Source organism: Aspergillus pseudotamarii (assembly GCF_009193445.1).
Source record: "Aspergillus pseudotamarii strain CBS 117625 unplaced genomic scaffold BDV38scaffold_46, whole genome shotgun sequence".
Lineage (NCBI taxonomy): Eukaryota > Fungi > Ascomycota > Eurotiomycetes > Eurotiales > Aspergillaceae > Aspergillus > Aspergillus pseudotamarii.
The window spans coordinates 158,778-174,527 of NW_022475060.1; the positions used below are offsets into that span (position 1 = coordinate 158,778).

Consider the following 15,750-nt stretch of genomic DNA (forward strand, 5'->3'; position numbering starts at 1 on the left):
CAGTTGAATTTTCGGGTGTAGGCCAGCAAATCTTCTGGTAAAAGATTAACATAGTAGACGAAACGCATTCATTTTGTTATGCAAAATGTCAAACTCATTCCCATGTAAATCTTCGATAGAACTTCGCTGAGTTTGTTTGGTCATATTTGAGCATAATGCTAACTTGACGAGTCGCCCTCTCAAGTGGTGTTCATAGGGCAAAAAGCGACAGGTGATTGCCGATGAAAGGGGAATAGCGGCCGATTGTTACTGCGGGACAAACAATTGCATGGCTCCGTCATTTAATTCTTTTACCACCAGCTCTTTCTCCCAAGCCCTGGCCGACGGTCGCATTTGCTAGAGTGCATGGTATCGGCCAAAATATACTTGACTTTGTTGTATTTCCTAACCATTCCCTTCTCATAATTCTCCACCATGTTTAAGAAAAAGCCTACGGTGAGTAACCCCTCCCCCGCATTGCTTCGCCGAAGCCTGTCTACGGCTCTGCCATGAACGGCGCAAGAAAAGTTTCAGAGGAAATATGAGGCTGAACAGCAAGTAGATCAAGAACCTATCGCCCTTACGGTCTTCTGACCGTCGAAAAATCGCCGACCAAATAATCAGCGACTATAAGATCGAAATCCCTTCCAGCGCGCCTGTCGGCGAAGACTCGACAGCGTCCAACCCCGCGTCGAACCTTACATCCATTCGGAATGCCCTCCTTCCCGATAACTCGTTGTCGGCACGCTTTACAACAACTGCAGGACCCCAGCTTCGAGAGGTACAGGGCACCGTATACGTGGGATCACATCCAGGAGGGGAGGAACGCATCCTGTGGTTCAAGCTCGAACACGGACCCGGGGCTGACGGCCGTCTCTACCCCACAGTCTATACCTTATGGAATAATCCCAACCTAGTACCCTTGCTATACACCCCGGAGATGGTCATGCGCAAACTGCACGGAGGGGCAGACCTGATGACCCCAGGTCTCGCGAACGAGCCGCCTTTCCCCAAGCGTGCGGTCGAGGGGGCGGTAGTTGCGGTCGCTAGCTTGGATCGACACACCGTGCCGCTTTTCGTTGGAGTGTGCGAGATTGATGTCTCGGCTTTAGGGGAGGTACAAGGCACTAAGGGTCATGCGGTTCGAGGTCTGCATTGGGAGGGCGATGAGTTATGGGCCTGGAGCTCCTCGTCGCGTCCCGGTCAACCCGCGCCGGAGTATCTGCCGGGCTGGGATGAGGAAGAGCTGGAAGGTGACGAGGAGGTAGATGAAATTGAAGAAAAGGTTGACGAGTTGACCCTGGACCAGGGCGAAAGCTCTCAAGCGGCGGGTAACCAAGAACCTGCTGAATCTGCAGAAGCACCGCTTGACGAACCAGCTCCTGTAGAGGAAAAGGAGCCGTCGACGAAAGGTAGGTCCTAATCAAGTCCCACTTCACCTTCTCAGATGGCTAATGTCGCACAGAAATTGATGAAGCCTTCACGAAGGCGTTTATCTACTCACTATATAAGCTTAAGCAGGACAACCCATCTGCTCCTAATCACGGGCTGTCCCTTCCCGTCCAACCCTCTTTCTTGATCTCGAATATGATTACACCCTACCTCCCGATCTTCTCCGCGCAGCAGGCCCAATACTACCAAATCAAGAAAACCAGTTGGAAGAATGTCAAGAAGTTTATCAAGTATCTTGATAAGCAACAACTTGTCAAGTCCAAGGATCGGAGTGGCCAAGAGACTATTATCCTAGATGTGGACTTCAATGACCGCCTCGTCGAGCAGTTTGTCCCGTACCGGCTTCCCTCCAAGTCTGCCCTTGAGAATGCTAAGAAGCCAACCGCATCTGCGAATAAGAAGCCCGAAGCCACGGGCGGTGACCCTGCTGTCGGCCAAACGCTCACAGTTCAGACACTGTATCGGCCCACGCAGAAGCTGACCCCGACAATATTCCCAGCATTGTCCAGCACAAACCCTCAGAATTACTACAAATACTCCGATGTGTCCAATCATCTCGATCAGTACCTCCAATCTCAAGACCCTCCCATCATCGACAAGCAGAACCGCCGTATCATCTCCCTCAACCCCTTCCTCGCCAACACCATCTTCACTACCTCTTCCTCCGAGGACAAGAGTACGATTGCACGGAGAAAGACGACCCGCGATGGACTTCTGAAACGCATCGTGGAAGACCACAGCCTGATGACCGCACACTACGCCATTCTCCGAGCTGGACAGACTCTAGCAGACGTGAAGCCCAAACCCGGCGCGGCCCCGACGGTAACGGTGACTCTGGAGCGCCGCACGGGCTCGAAGACCGTCACCAAGGTTTCAAACCTGGAGGTGTTCGGTATCATCCCCAGTCTGCTGGCCGAGGAGCTTCAGAAGAAGTGTGCCAGTAGCACGAGCGTAGCGCAGGCCAACGGCGCTCCGAAAGGCGTTATGGAGGTGCTTGTCCAGGGCGATCAGCGACGCGCATTGGAAACGGCCCTTGTGCGACGAGGTCTGAGGACGCAATGGATCGACGTGGTGGATAAGACCAAGAAGAAGAAATAGTTAGACATTTGTTATATTGACATGATTTCATGATAGCGATTGGAATAACAATCTACCATTTCTTCCACAGGATAACATATCCTACAATATAGTAAATAGTACCTTAAGCTCCGATCAAACAATTCATCCTAAAAATGAATGAAAATCAGATCAGATCAGATCCCATCCCCAAACCGGACTACCCGATCGGAGACACGCCGAGGAATGATTCATCCCCGGACATTCATTCCCCGACTCTTTCTCCCCTCATTACACCCATGTAAATAAAGCCAGCCATACCCCAACCTCACACATCTCCCCAAAACACTCACAACCCTCTCGAAACCCAACATCGTCCCTAAAACCAAAAGACAAGACAAGAAAAGAAAAGAAAAGAAAATAAAGAAGAAAGATGCCAGTCTACCACGTCGGTACGTCCCCCACCATCCAACAACGTCCATCCCTCATATCCCCCCCGAAAACCCCAACCCAGACCCAAACCCCCCAAACTACAGTACAGTACTAACAAAGGAAAATAAAAACATGAACAGTTCTCTTCCGTCTCAAACAAGGCGTCACACCCACCCAACTAGCAAACTGGACCAAAATCTCCTAAGCAATGGTCGGCCAGATCCCCGGTCTCCGATCCCTGAAGACTAACCCGCCGTTGCCGATCTCCGTGCCCCGCGCTAAGGGCTTCGATATGGGGCTTGTGGCCGTTTTGGATAAAAAGGAGGATGTTGCGGTTTATGCGGCGCATCCGGCGCATTTGGAGTATGTTCTCTCTCTCTCTCTCTCTCTCTCCCTTTGTCTCTTTTTGGGGTTGGTTTTGGGGTTGGAGGGTGGTTGAGTTTGGGTATGTAGGGACTGTGTTGACATTGAGTGTGGTATAGGGTTCATAAGTTGAGGGAGGAGTTGTGTGAGGATACCTTGGCTTATGATCTGGAGTTTGAGGAGTAAACCTCCCTTCCTATCTTTCTTCCTATTATTTTTTCTAGGACTGTTTCTGAAGATGGAAGGAATATGGAACTTTTGTTTGTCTTATGAACAGCAATAATAGACTTGACACAACGCCATTATAAGTCCCACGTCAGAATCCTTTTTTAAATTCCAAGTGCCAGCATGAAAGAAAAGAAAAAAAAAAGAAAATTGAAAGCCCAGCCAAGTCAGTATGATACTTGTGCTTTACATCCCGTCAATGTGAAACAATTCTCTATCGAAAAAAAAAACCACAGATCAGTCGCATATCATTACTCCTTTGCGTCGACCTTCTTGGCCGGGTGGTCGCCGTTGGCTTCATCCTCGCGGGCGCGCTTCTGGCCAGCGTCGGCAGTGCTTTGTACGACGGGGACACCACTAGGTTTGGTTAGTTGGTTGGTCCATTCTCGGTGGGGGAGTCATGGATGCTTACCGAGCGTCCTTCTGGATCTCACGAGGCTCCTTGGGCTCCGCCTTCTTGTCGCCGTTGAAACCGCGCTTCTGATCCTCGGCGCGACGCTCCCTCCAGTCACGGTTGTCGTTCTGGCGGCCACGGCCACGGCCCCGGAAACCACCCCGGCCACGCGGACGGTTACCGCTGGGCTTGATGCGGCCGGCCTCGATATCGCGCACCTTCTCGTCGCAGTACTCTCGCTTGCTCTTGATGTTCAGATCCTGGCCCTTCCACTGGGGCTTGGGTGCCAGAGCGAGGAATGCCTTCTGCTTCTCCTCGGACTCGAACTCAACGAAGACGCTGCCCTTGAAGGTCTTGTCGTTGGCACGACGAAGACGGATGGCGTTGACAGGGCCGTGGGGGGCGAAGAACTCCTCAATCTCCAGCTGGGTGGTGGGACCCTCCTCACCGAATCCCTTAGCGTAGATGCTGCGGTCCATAGCCTTATCCTCGAACACCTTCACAACGCTGGGGTCATGGGTCTCAGTGACACTTTCGGGAAGAGGAGTCTTGCGGCGGACGGCAGTCTCGTTATCGACCAAGTCCAGCACCTCGGAAGTCTTCAGCGCCTCAACAATCGCGCTGAAAGGCTGGAAGCGACGCATGCGCTTGAAAGAGTGCAGGAGTTCCAAAGGAACAGCGCGGTTCTGGCTACCACCGACCTTGGAGAGGAGGAACTTGTCCATGGGGAGGTTGGAGTCGGAGAAGTAGAACTCGACCTGCTTGCGGATCTCGACAGGGTCGTCGGTCTCCTTCTGAGACGAAGGGTCGAACTTGGCGTTGTTGCGACGGGGTCCACGACCGCGGTTCTCACGCTCCTTGTCCTCCTCAGCCTTCGCGGACTTCTCACCGAGCTGGGCAGCGGCCGCGACGATGCGGGCTTCCTCTGCGTCTTCGGTGGAGGGCTCCTCCTTCTTCTCGGCGCCGTTAGTCTCGGCTCCACCCTTCAATTCGGCCAGGACATTCTGGACATCCTTCTCGGCCTCGGTGTTGGCGACGTTCTGTTCGGCAGACATGGTGAATGTGTGATTTTGTCGTGCGACAAGGGAGATGAGGGGTCAACGGAGAAGAAAAAAAAGTGGTACAGATAAATGCGCGACTCCTAATTGTCAATTATTAGTTAGTGCAAATGTCGACACGCGTTTTCCAGATCAATGATACGGTCTATGGGAAAGTAGATAAAAGGCATTGAAAAGCAGAGCGCGGAGTCATCTCTACACGTGAGTGAATCCGTTCCTTTGGACAAGGACACTGACTCGAGATTCGCGCCAGAGCCATGCGGAGGACGCAGAATTAATTCAGCAGAAAGGGCAAATGTCCTACCTAGGATATACGCAAACAAATCTAGTGATTTGAGCGCAAAAACAGACCCTTAAAGAATGAGACACTTGCAAGCAAATATCGTTCTTATCTCCGATGTGAGAAAGAAAAAAAAAAGTAGTCGGAGCAATGCGCGGCGAAAGAGGGGAAATTTTCTGGAGCTTCAGCCACTGTCACTGCCTGAGGCATACAGAATAGGTTGGCGCTAGGCCGGACTTGGAAATCAGCTGAGACTAACCTGTTTAGGAAATATGAAAGCAAAGCCGCCTGGAGGCGCAGCCTATTCAAGATTTCTCTCACATCAGCTCTGCTGCTATTGAAGACACAGTCACGTGTGTTCTTACTGTATCCAGAGTCTTGCTTAATGATGTAATGCATTCTTATTAAAGTGCCATGATCCTCGTTGCGTAGCAGATATTCAATTCTGCTCTGAGGTTTAAAATACACTATATTGTATAGTGAGAAGACTTCGAAGTGCTTCCATAGTAAAAATAACGAGTTCCTGCTATGGGAACAAACATGTTCGCTACGTATATAGCATGTACATGGTGGGGATATGCGACCACCCCGAACTCAAAGGGCCATCAGTTGGAGAAAAACCAATTTCAGCAAGAGCCCCAAAAATAGGGAAGGCCTAGACTGTTTCCAATAGGTGGTGGAGCTAAAGTTCTGCACTGTCAGCTAGTAGTCTCTGGTACAGGTAGCACCAATGACAATGAGATAGTTGTTCAGATCCCGTGAATCATGAACCAAAGCATAGCTAAGCAGTTAGAAATGGAGGCCTATGCTCTGGGCAACTGCTGTTGAAAGGAGGATAATGGCAATTGTTCGTCACCATAATTCTCTGAATGGTGGATGCCGTTGTAGATCAGCTATTCTGCGCTGGGTAAGGTATGGCCAGTCCCGTCTCACCCTGCTTGAAGTGAGTGGGGTGACTCACATATGCAACTTAACAGTTCAGCGAAGCTGGAGAGATGGAAGCCCATTGGGGGCATTGGTAACTGATCTACTGTAAGTATCGTCCGGTGACTTTGGCCTTTCAGGGTTTTGGGCGTGTTATTGAACTTTAATCGTGGCCAGTTACATAAAACCTTTTGGACTAACGCCGGAGAAGATCCGCTCTACCGCCCTTTGTATGTATAATCTTTTTTTCCTATCCGAAGGATCACGTTCTGCTTTGTAAATTAAGAAAAAAAAGTAGCCATGATATTCTACATAGTACACAACTTTCAGTGTATGCTTTTAATTCTAATTGTATGGGAGAATGACATCGTGTATCCAGCAAGTCATTGTGAGCGCTCTTTCAAGGCATTACAATCATAGTTTCATAAGTGGCGAGCAGAGTGTGAAGGAATTGTACTCAACCGACATACACTCATAAATGTATGCGTCGAGAAGCAAAGGGAAAAAAAACAGTCAAAAGACGACGTTGTTGACACTGCATAGGGGGTATCAAGGGTTGTGAGAAAGAGATCCGCTACTGTGGATCAGGAATGTAAACGCAACCAAATTGTATGCTAAACCAGAATCATTCGTAAATACCAGATGCCATAACCGCTGTACTCCGTAATCGTTCGGTCGTTATCCGCATACCATAATCATGGGCAGATCAATTCTAATTTGGGTCTCACTGGACAGGGAAGAACCATAGCGCATGGAATGTATTCAATCCCCGTCGGGAATATTGTATATTCCGATGGTGATGATCACGTCTAGCGTGAACGTGGTAGGAGAAATCCTCGGTCTAGTTGGAACCCCGTCTCGCAGGGACCAGGATCGTGCTCAAGCGTTTCCACCGCTGTTGTGGCGACGATGGGCCCTCCCGATATATCCGGTCTTTATCGAGACCCGCTTTAGTCGACGATTGCGTGGAGGAACGGGGCCGGCTGGCGATAGCCTCTTGGTCCGCGAGGACATCTTCCAGCCGGACGTCGGCATCAGACATACGGAAATGAGAACTTTCGGGGTCAAGGATTTCAATAAATCTGGACGGCATGTCGCGCATGTTTATGACACGCGGGGATTAACTTTCGGGGGATCCTTGAGAAAGTAAAATCTGACAGCCCGTGATGGAATGCCGGTCACGGGATGGGAAGGCAGACCCGTGACTTCAACCGGTCACGAGGGGGGGAGAAAAGGTGGAAGAACGAGCGGAAAATTTTACGATGTCAACGAGGGAAGCCGTGAGAATTTAAACAGGAGAGATCATCGGCACCGGCGACGAGGCGTAAACGGAGACTACTTCCGTAGAAGTAGAGACTGGACCGAGGAAGTGAAGAAGGAACGGAGGGGTCGCATGTAGTAGTGAGACCAGGATCCAAGCGAATGTGTGTTAGCCGCGGCACTATTATGTGCTCAGGGGTTTCGAATAGAGTAGTGATATCCGAGATGCAGGGGGATTGGATGACTTCTGGGAATAACAAACATGACTATGAGGAATTTTTAGAGGGAAGAGGTCAACTCCCCCGGGGGGTTATGGCTGTATTTATCATGTCCACCCCTTTTGATGTTTCGGGTAACGACAGAGAGTTTAGGTCCCGGGAGAAGACGAACTTGCAGATTATTCGCCAAGGATTCCCTGAGTTTCCTTCCAGTATGGATCCTCCCCCAGTCATTGTGGTGGACGAGGCACCTTTGTGTGTGCGTGTGCGTGTGCGCAAGGGCAGATGCCACACCCGCGATATGCCCTCTGAAAAGATAAAAATGTCGATCGCTCTGATTGATGGAGATCCAAGAACGGAGTTCAAGGGAGGTTGGGCCCCGACGATGGTTTGTCGGTCACAAGCAAAAAGAAGTGGAGGTCTTGCGTGGGGTTTTTCTTTTTGGCTCTTTCAAGTCTTCTGCACTTCCATCTAAATTTCCCGATTCGGTAATGCTAGGGCCTTCGCATCCTCGGGATTGGATTATTATTCGGAGGTCCCAACCGTGAGAACCCCGAATTTCCTCCACACGCAGATCGTGGTTGGCTCCCGAGATACTAGCCAATAACTCTGACCGAGTTTAAAAAAAATCTTTCTCCACATCGAGAAGTTCACAGGCAGAAATGACGTCGGAGGGAAGATCGATGGATTTTTACTCCACTTACTTCAGTGGGTGTGTGAGATGTGAGCGATCTCACCGTCAAACTGCCATCGCGAGCTAAAATAAAATATGTTTACTCTGTATTCTCTCTCAACCACACTCTGCACCAGTGTCACGAGCACCGTTACCCCAAGTCTCTCTCATATGTCGCTGGCCATGAGGATGCAGGAATGCACTCCGCCAAATAGTGTCCTGCAAATGATGGTCCTTACTGCACAACCAATGTGATATCATAGCGTAAGGGTGCTGTACCTATGGGGTAAAATATGTGCCACAAAATGTTAGAGAGGTTATAAATAGAATGGAATTTAATATTTCGGAGTGGCTGCCATGACGTCATGCCACCACATCACATTCGTACCACTCTCCACCTTCAACACCCATACATCGCTCTGCCTGACCATACACTATCTGTTAAATTAAGTCAACATGCCTCCGAAACGCGTAAGGAGAACGGCTTCCACGACTCAGAAACCACCCTCCCCTCCACTCTCCGAAAAGAACGCCCCAGTGGCGGATGAGGATGCTGGAATTGGGGCATCAGAGGCCCAGGAGAGAGGCTTGATGGGTAGCCTACGAAGCCCTCGCCACGATGAAGACGTTGAGCCACCCGTGATCCTTGACGAAGATGAAGAGATGTCGGAAGAATCGGGAAATACCGTCCAACATGGAAGACCGGAATATGCTGTAGGGGCGGGAGGATATAACATGCTCAAATCCTACAAAGGACAGGTCTACTCGGGCATGGCAGTGGGAGGATCTCATACTTGGAATTATGACCAAGGCGTGTGGAAGGAAACGAAGGAGGAACCAGATCTATGGCGGGTCGATTATCAGACCAATAAGAGACGAGCGAGGAAGGCACCGGAGGGTAGCGGTGCTCCTGTCGGCACGGAGTATCACTGGCTCATTGTAGCACACCAGGTACGTTCGTCCTTTTTTTTTGACCTAGAAACCAATAGCAGAACCTGAGCCAAGAGTGCCTATCTCACTGTTCTTAGTTTGTCAAAAAGATTGATGCCAACACATATGAGACAAACCTTACTGGGTCCAAGTATAAGTTGGCGTACAAGTCCGCCTCGTCTAACTCATGGTCCGTTCCAACTGTCAAGAAACAACGTGACCGAGAAGTCGAGCTTCTAGAGGATGCCAAGCAGCGTGTTCAAGGCCTGCCTCCAGTACTGGCATCAGAGAAAGTAAAGGTAGAGAAACACGAGAAAGGACAGCAGAAGTTGGATAGTATGTTCACCAAAGCCACAAGTGGCGTTAGCAAGAAAAGGAAGCTAGGTGAGGATAGTGGAGGATGAGTTGACTTCGAGTGGTTTACCATACACCTGACTGTAGCCGTAAATTGTATACTATGTCTCCGAAGTGGTTGCTGATGGACAATTACTATTTCTTCAGCCCTACTCACTTATTAGGCTGATTTACTTCCGAGATTTTATCACTCGTAAGTGCTAGTTATGAGTATCTATAGCCGGTAGCATGAATCTTTCGTGTTGTTCTACCCGGTGTGACCCATGTCAGCTACTTGTTGAGTAAACACATCATGAGCAATGCGATACATCTGATACCATTCGAGAATTGCTGACTACATATAAATAGTCAAGCCTATCGACCTATACCCAACTATACGTATCAAGGCACCAGCAGAAACTCTGAATCTATACTGTCTCACGTGCTAGTCCAATGACTTTCGCGTGTAGCTTCAGACAAGGGCATCATTTGTATCGTACTACAGCCTGAAACAGCGTGATTTACGGCTGACGGGGAGCCGCGTATAGTTCCCCGTTTAGCCACAAAATTGCCAGAAACAATATCTTGTCAGGTATTTCATCGGTTGCTCCAGCAGTCGCCGACCTACTAACTTCACCATTGCTATATCAGTTAACACCGTGATCCTGCCCTTGTCTGCAGATCCTACCGATATGGTATCCGTGCCCTCGTAGTATTACATCTCCAGTGACCGAGTCTGTGGGATTTGGAAGTCATAACCTCAATTCGATCCTTCTAGTATATCTTTCGTATTAATATCTTCTGTTCTGCATCTCAAAACAGCACAACAACATGGTCCATAAACCAGCTGCCACATAACCAGAAAGGGAAGCGAGTTGCTGTCACAACTTGGAAGACCATTGTGGCATTCTTCCACAATGTCTCGACTATATTGAAGGTTCTATCTTCGAAAAGACACCGAATCTTTCTGCGCTTTTGCGCCATCTTACTAGTGACATGGGATTGGCTTGTGTCCATAACAAGTCAGGCCAGTGAGAAAGGGTGCTCTCAGTTAACCGTTGAGTAATCCAGAAGATTTGGAAATGGTCCTAAAAAAGGCCTAAACCCTTCAACACTCCACTCAAGTGTTCTTTCATGGTATAGAATTGGCGCAGTGGCCCCATGCCAAACATAGTAGGCTTGTGAGATTTTTTTTCTCAATTCTCTTGTAGCATTTGTACCTGGGAAAGTGAAAGGGTAAGGGATCAGCTCATGCAATGCTTGATCCAAGACTCAAAGAGGTAATATGATGAATTCATGGATTGGCGGCATATGTACACCATGGGAATCTACGGACTTCTTGATATTCAGAAGTCTATGAAGAAGAAATTGAGCATAAAGAACGAGAAGGATCAACGATCCACCTTGAAACCAGGCCAGCGGCTTGAGAAAGCCACGACATTTCTACGTACTATACATTGTCCAGCTGCGGGAAACTTAATATCATTCCGCCAGGCAATATACCAATCGAAGCATAGAGGCTCACCCGTTTAACTCAGTGAAAGAAAAAGCCTCGCTAGCACCAAAATACGAATATCGTTCGTCAGGAAAACATATCGGCTTAGGATCTCCCTAGTCCTGGGACCCAGTAGTCCCAAACACAGACTCCCTCTTCGAATGCAACGTATTCGTTGGCGAACAATACTATTAAACTCGTTGTTAGAGGTCATGACTCTAAGCTGGTGTATAGTATGAATGCTTACACCTCGGATATCAGTGAGATCAGGACCACCATGTCTCGCGAAGAGTTTCAAGTTGTGATCATCCGTAGTAAAGATTGGAAATTGTGGGGTTGTTGATGGATTTGAAGACGGAGATCCAGGCACTTGTTTGAGTTTCTTGAGGGCTCGTTGCGTGACGTTCTTGGAGGGGACCTCTGGCCATAAGTTGGTCGCTGGTCTTTTGAGCATACTGGACGATCTTGAAGATAGTTCGGTATCCATGGATTTGAATGCTGTTCTTGTAGGGAAAGTGTCGCATGAGAAATATGTTGGCATAATATGAGAAATACCGATCGATGGGAGCCGTGTGGCGCTTTAAGACATCATAGATAACAAAGGATAGGGGCTCAATCGGATCTCACGTCCTTTCGTCTGGATTGACGGCTTTGGATTGATTGTGCCTTTCCATCCATTGGGCTTTTGTACAGGCAATTAGACAAGGAACTGTCTCAAAGGAGGCGTGCCGATGTGATGGTTTTCAACATGATTATGCCGGCACTTAGAGGAGTCATGTTTTAACTGGAATACCGAAATGACTCAGCATTAAGCAAGTGTTGGGCGATGGCATAAGAGACTAAACCTGTAGAGGCTATCATTGAAGTTATATTGTCGTTGGACTTTGTGGATCCTAATACCAGGCCATGTGAGCACTACGGCGTTTTATTCAGTCGTCCTTTTCTGTCAGACTGCTCTTTATCAGAAAATTCTGATAGTTCTGAGCATTGTCTTACAGTGGGAAAAGTATCAAGCGACAGGCGTCTTGGGCCACAATTCATTTTAGGGCTTGGATGTATCCTGCGTTCCTATCCTGCTGGCGTTGTTCCACATATTTAATACCGTGTAAAGAAGACTGTGTCCTGAAGCAACCGAGGGCATGAGACATAAAGGTTCAAGCTAGGTTTGGACATATCTGAACAAAGGATCATCGGAGAAGGGATTCACCCTACGAGGAGGACTGCTCACTATACAGTAGAAAGGGAAGCTACAGAATCCTAGCCATCCGAAGTCCAACTAAACCACTCATCAAGTCACAAATCCACTCCGTCTCGATTGAATCCCTGCCATCCCTCCTCCCTCTTCCTGTCCCCCTTATTTCCTCCCCTTAGTCTAGGTAACCCCCTAATAATCTTCCCTTTTCTACCCAGAGAACCAACAATCAGCAAACCCCACATAGATAAATATCCCCCCTGACCCACAAATCCGCATGAATCATGAAAGTGCCAGAAGCAAGTATTTTAGTCCAAATACCCAGTCAGCCCATATTCCAAGAACCCCACCTATGGAGACCCTCCTGACTAATCTTTAGCCGATATTACTCCAAGCAGAAATTGCGACAGGCTTCTAGACTCGTGCCTTGGAATTATCTGATCATGCGCCGTGGAGAAAGCTGATTTAACGCCGTTAGGCCATCTACTAATGCAGTCCGGTGGGGCCGTCTTGTAGGCTAAGTTTTGTGAATAAAATTTTCTGTAAAGTAACATGAGGCTCTCTGACGGCCAAGGTCCGTGTTTGCCATGTCGTACCTAGCGTAATAATGCTTGGTTGGACCTAGGGGGTTGAGCGGAACTTACGGTATACGTACACGTACTCATAGTCTCACTCTGTAGTGAGCCAGAAAAGATACGATGGACGGGGCGTAGAGGTTGCCTTATGGGGGATGGGAAGGGGGGGTCAGTTTGAAGTGAGACAGGCGGCTATTCTAGGTGAACATGGATCGGGGATGCCGACAGGCTTTAGTATAGGCGGAAAAAAAGGCCGTCTGAGAAATAGACACGATGATAGATGGGGTACTGGATTCGTATCTGCAAGGATGAATGTCTGCTCCGATCTGTCCCGGTTGGTACGGCCAAGATTTAAGTTGAATATCAGCATGTATTATGACCAGGCTTTTTGTGGTGGCTCAGCCATACTTGTGACTATGCCCCGATTCGGTATTTTGCAGCCCTCATCGATGATCTGCTCTGTTTTAGGAAGCTGGTAAACGGATTCGAAGTCTTTTCTTTCGGACTATCGGCTGCTATCTCCGTTTCTCACGGCAACTTCGCTGAGCTAGAGAGGGTGGAGTGGTAATTCGACTTTGGCGGGCTAAATGTGGCAGTTTTGGGGAAAGCCATGTAGTACTGTTCCTCGTTCGTGGAACGGGCCACTAATATACTAGTTACTAGGTAGTGCTACTAGGGCTTGCAAGCGTTTTCAGTTAGCTAGTGGGAATTTTCTTACACGATACCGGGGCGATTGACGAGAAGGGCACATGCCGGCTGGCTGTGGGTTGCTGACATCGGAATTGACGGTGGTGGTTTAGGTGAATAGGCTAGTGATCATAGTAGAAAAAGTTCAACTATAAAGAAGCTGAAGGATGCGATGTAGATCTTGATGCGCATGAATAACTCTATTTTGTCTGGGTTGGAGACTATGATCGAGTTGAATAAGAATGGGAGGCATAGCGCGAGTATTTGCTCAAAAGATTTAATGCACGGGGATTCTTGTATGTCTTCTCCGGACGATTCCACTAAGCGAAATGATCATGACTTCAAATTACGATTGTTCTATGTTATGGTGATCATGTTCCACAGACATCATAGATTTTGATATTAAAAGGGTATCGTAAAATCATTATAAAAAGGTGAGACCCGAACTCCGAAGACTATATCTATATGCAAGCAAGCGCCAACCAATGCAGGAACCAAAAGCGTATGTAATCAAACAGCGATAGGTTTGCGGTGCATGTCATCGGTCCACTTCTCAGGCAAATAACCGTGCTCCAATAGTCGAGCCATGCGCTCCTTGACATGCTTCCCGGCGACCACTGCCTTGAACTTCTGCGTCCACTCTGGGGTAACACATTCCTTCAGAGGCTCGACGACTGCGTCGCGGTTGGGGTGGCCAAACCAGGCAATGGCATATCTGGAAGGGATGACATTGGTTGTACCATTTGCAGTTTCCCGGGTTTCAGCTGGAGGCTGGACGACCCGGTGCTGAGTGGATTTTAATTGCCCGTTGAACCAGCGAGAGAGAAGGTCACCCACTATATCTCCTATTAGTGTCTCGAACGTGGAGCAGATGAGAAAAGGGTAGTAACTTACCATTCACGATGGCATGACCGCGCATAGGAGGCGCATCGACCCATTGTCCTTCCTTGTTCTTCACTTGCAAGCCGCCATTGCTATCATTGAACAGCAGGGTCAGGGTGCCGAAGTCCGTATGCGGTGCAGAGCGCACGCGAGTATCAAAGCTCTCCAGTGAAGTCTCATAGTAGTGTAGCAAGGCACTGTAGCAGTCCTTGGCCTTGACGGAAGGGATGAGAGACTCGCGGTCCAGGCCGACTTTCTCCGTCAATGCGCGCAGCAGCTCAAGATGCATTTTGTAGCATTCCTCGTAGAAGGTTGTGAAGTCGCGGCGGAACTCAGGCCAGTTGGTCGGCCAGCGATTCGGCCGTGTTTCGTCCTTATCATTTCCCAAGCCGAATGCTTCCTTCTGGTCGGCTTTCTCGGGGTTCTTAGCTGTACGGGCGGGAGCGAACCAGCCGCGGAAGGCTTGTTTTTCGCCGCCTTCAATAGCTAGCTTCTGTTCCTCAGGGAGGGAGAAGAGCTTGTGGATATGAGAGAAGAGGGTGTCGATAAACTCTGGCGGAAAGTTGAAGCCCTTGAGGTAGATGAAGCCGACGTCTTTGAACGATTGGAACAGCTTGTCTTTCTCTTGGGCTGCGACCATAGGGTTGGAGGAGACGATGCGAGAATAGTCGATGACGGGGAATATCGGAGTAGACATTGTGAATGATAGATGATGTTAACCTGGACGGTGATTGAGGTGGTAGAAAGTATGGTGGCTTTTGTTGTTTCTCTAATTCTTGTGGTTATGATTGTCACTCTAGTTGTGATACTCTTGCTGTTGATGATATTTACATACTTCAAGACATTGAATGTGTTTATAACTATTCATGAGGTTGTATGCGACGTCCATTTCCCTCCTGATGTCCATCATCAAACACTCTACTCCGTGAACGCTCGTACGGACATCCGAGTTGTTGCCTATACTCTCCGGCCATGATGGATACGCAGAGGTTGATGAACACGGCACGGACTATCCACGCCGCGCCGAAATCTTATGATATTGAAGCCCTAACAGTAAGGTGACAGCCATGCGGAATAAACTTCAATTAGCTCTGATCCAACACTGTGGATAAGGACGCTCGGGGCACATGGACGCATGGTTCTCCTGCCATGTCCACATTTGTCCGACTTGGAAATTGGTTGACAACCGGGCAAGGGCTCATCCTTTACGGCACGAGTTGCAGTCTGAGCGTTTTACGGAATGGTTTGGTATTCTTTGCAACTTGTAATATTCCAAGAATATGATGATCGGTGCTAATTGAGTTACCACTACCTAATCACTCGGAGAATAGTGTTGATTGAT

At 48.7% G+C, this 15,750-nt stretch overlaps 7 protein-coding genes across 7 annotated transcripts; 4 read left to right on the top strand and 3 right to left on the bottom strand.

Annotated features, from left to right (window-relative positions):
* Nucleotides 1–414: 414 nt before the first annotated feature.
* On the top strand, nucleotides 415–2,529 carry BDV38DRAFT_273013 (putative RNA binding protein Ligatin/Tma64; the record flags this gene model as incomplete). Its single annotated transcript, XM_032057602.1, has 3 exons — nucleotides 415–435; nucleotides 542–1,391; nucleotides 1,445–2,529. The coding sequence occupies 3 exons, from the start codon at nucleotides 415–417 to the stop codon at nucleotides 2,527–2,529; spliced, it is 1,956 nt and encodes a 651-aa protein (XP_031911222.1).
* Nucleotides 2,530–3,127: 598 nt separating this feature from the next.
* Nucleotides 3,128–3,468, top strand: BDV38DRAFT_285167 (uncharacterized protein; the record flags this gene model as incomplete). Its single annotated transcript, XM_032060430.1, has 2 exons — nucleotides 3,128–3,282; nucleotides 3,402–3,468. 2 exons carry the CDS (start codon nucleotides 3,128–3,130, stop codon nucleotides 3,466–3,468), a joined length of 222 nt encoding a protein of 73 aa, XP_031911223.1.
* A 290-nt stretch (nucleotides 3,469–3,758) lies between these two features.
* Nucleotides 3,759–4,956, bottom strand: BDV38DRAFT_273014 (tRNA maturation protein LHP1; the record flags this gene model as incomplete). The annotated part of the gene is made up of 2 exons (XM_032057603.1): nucleotides 3,759–3,864; nucleotides 3,920–4,956. 2 exons carry the CDS (start codon nucleotides 4,954–4,956, stop codon nucleotides 3,759–3,761), a joined length of 1,143 nt encoding a protein of 380 aa, XP_031911224.1.
* A 2,493-nt stretch (nucleotides 4,957–7,449) lies between these two features.
* On the top strand, nucleotides 7,450–8,443 carry BDV38DRAFT_143160 (uncharacterized protein). Its single transcript, XM_032051475.1, has one exon. It carries the CDS (start codon nucleotides 7,586–7,588, stop codon nucleotides 8,114–8,116), a length of 531 nt encoding a protein of 176 aa, XP_031911225.1. The 5' UTR covers nucleotides 7,450–7,585; the 3' UTR covers nucleotides 8,117–8,443.
* A 327-nt stretch (nucleotides 8,444–8,770) lies between these two features.
* On the top strand, nucleotides 8,771–9,648 carry BDV38DRAFT_285170 (uncharacterized protein; the record flags this gene model as incomplete). The annotated part of the gene is made up of 2 exons (XM_032060431.1): nucleotides 8,771–9,265; nucleotides 9,343–9,648. The coding sequence occupies 2 exons, from the start codon at nucleotides 8,771–8,773 to the stop codon at nucleotides 9,646–9,648; spliced, it is 801 nt and encodes a 266-aa protein (XP_031911226.1).
* A 1,421-nt stretch (nucleotides 9,649–11,069) lies between these two features.
* Nucleotides 11,070–11,980, bottom strand: BDV38DRAFT_253068 (uncharacterized protein). The gene is made up of 2 exons (XM_032055206.1): nucleotides 11,320–11,980; nucleotides 11,070–11,260 (listed from the first exon to the last, which is right to left on the bottom strand). The coding sequence occupies exons 1-2, from the start codon at nucleotides 11,611–11,613 to the stop codon at nucleotides 11,189–11,191; spliced, it is 366 nt and encodes a 121-aa protein (XP_031911227.1). The 5' UTR covers nucleotides 11,614–11,980; the 3' UTR covers nucleotides 11,070–11,188.
* Nucleotides 11,981–14,036: 2,056 nt separating this feature from the next.
* On the bottom strand, nucleotides 14,037–15,105 carry BDV38DRAFT_294813 (isopenicillin N synthase family dioxygenase; the record flags this gene model as incomplete). The annotated part of the gene is made up of 2 exons (XM_032062577.1): nucleotides 14,037–14,362; nucleotides 14,421–15,105. The coding sequence occupies 2 exons, from the start codon at nucleotides 15,103–15,105 to the stop codon at nucleotides 14,037–14,039; spliced, it is 1,011 nt and encodes a 336-aa protein (XP_031911228.1).
* Between the last annotated feature and the right edge of the window lie 645 nt (nucleotides 15,106–15,750).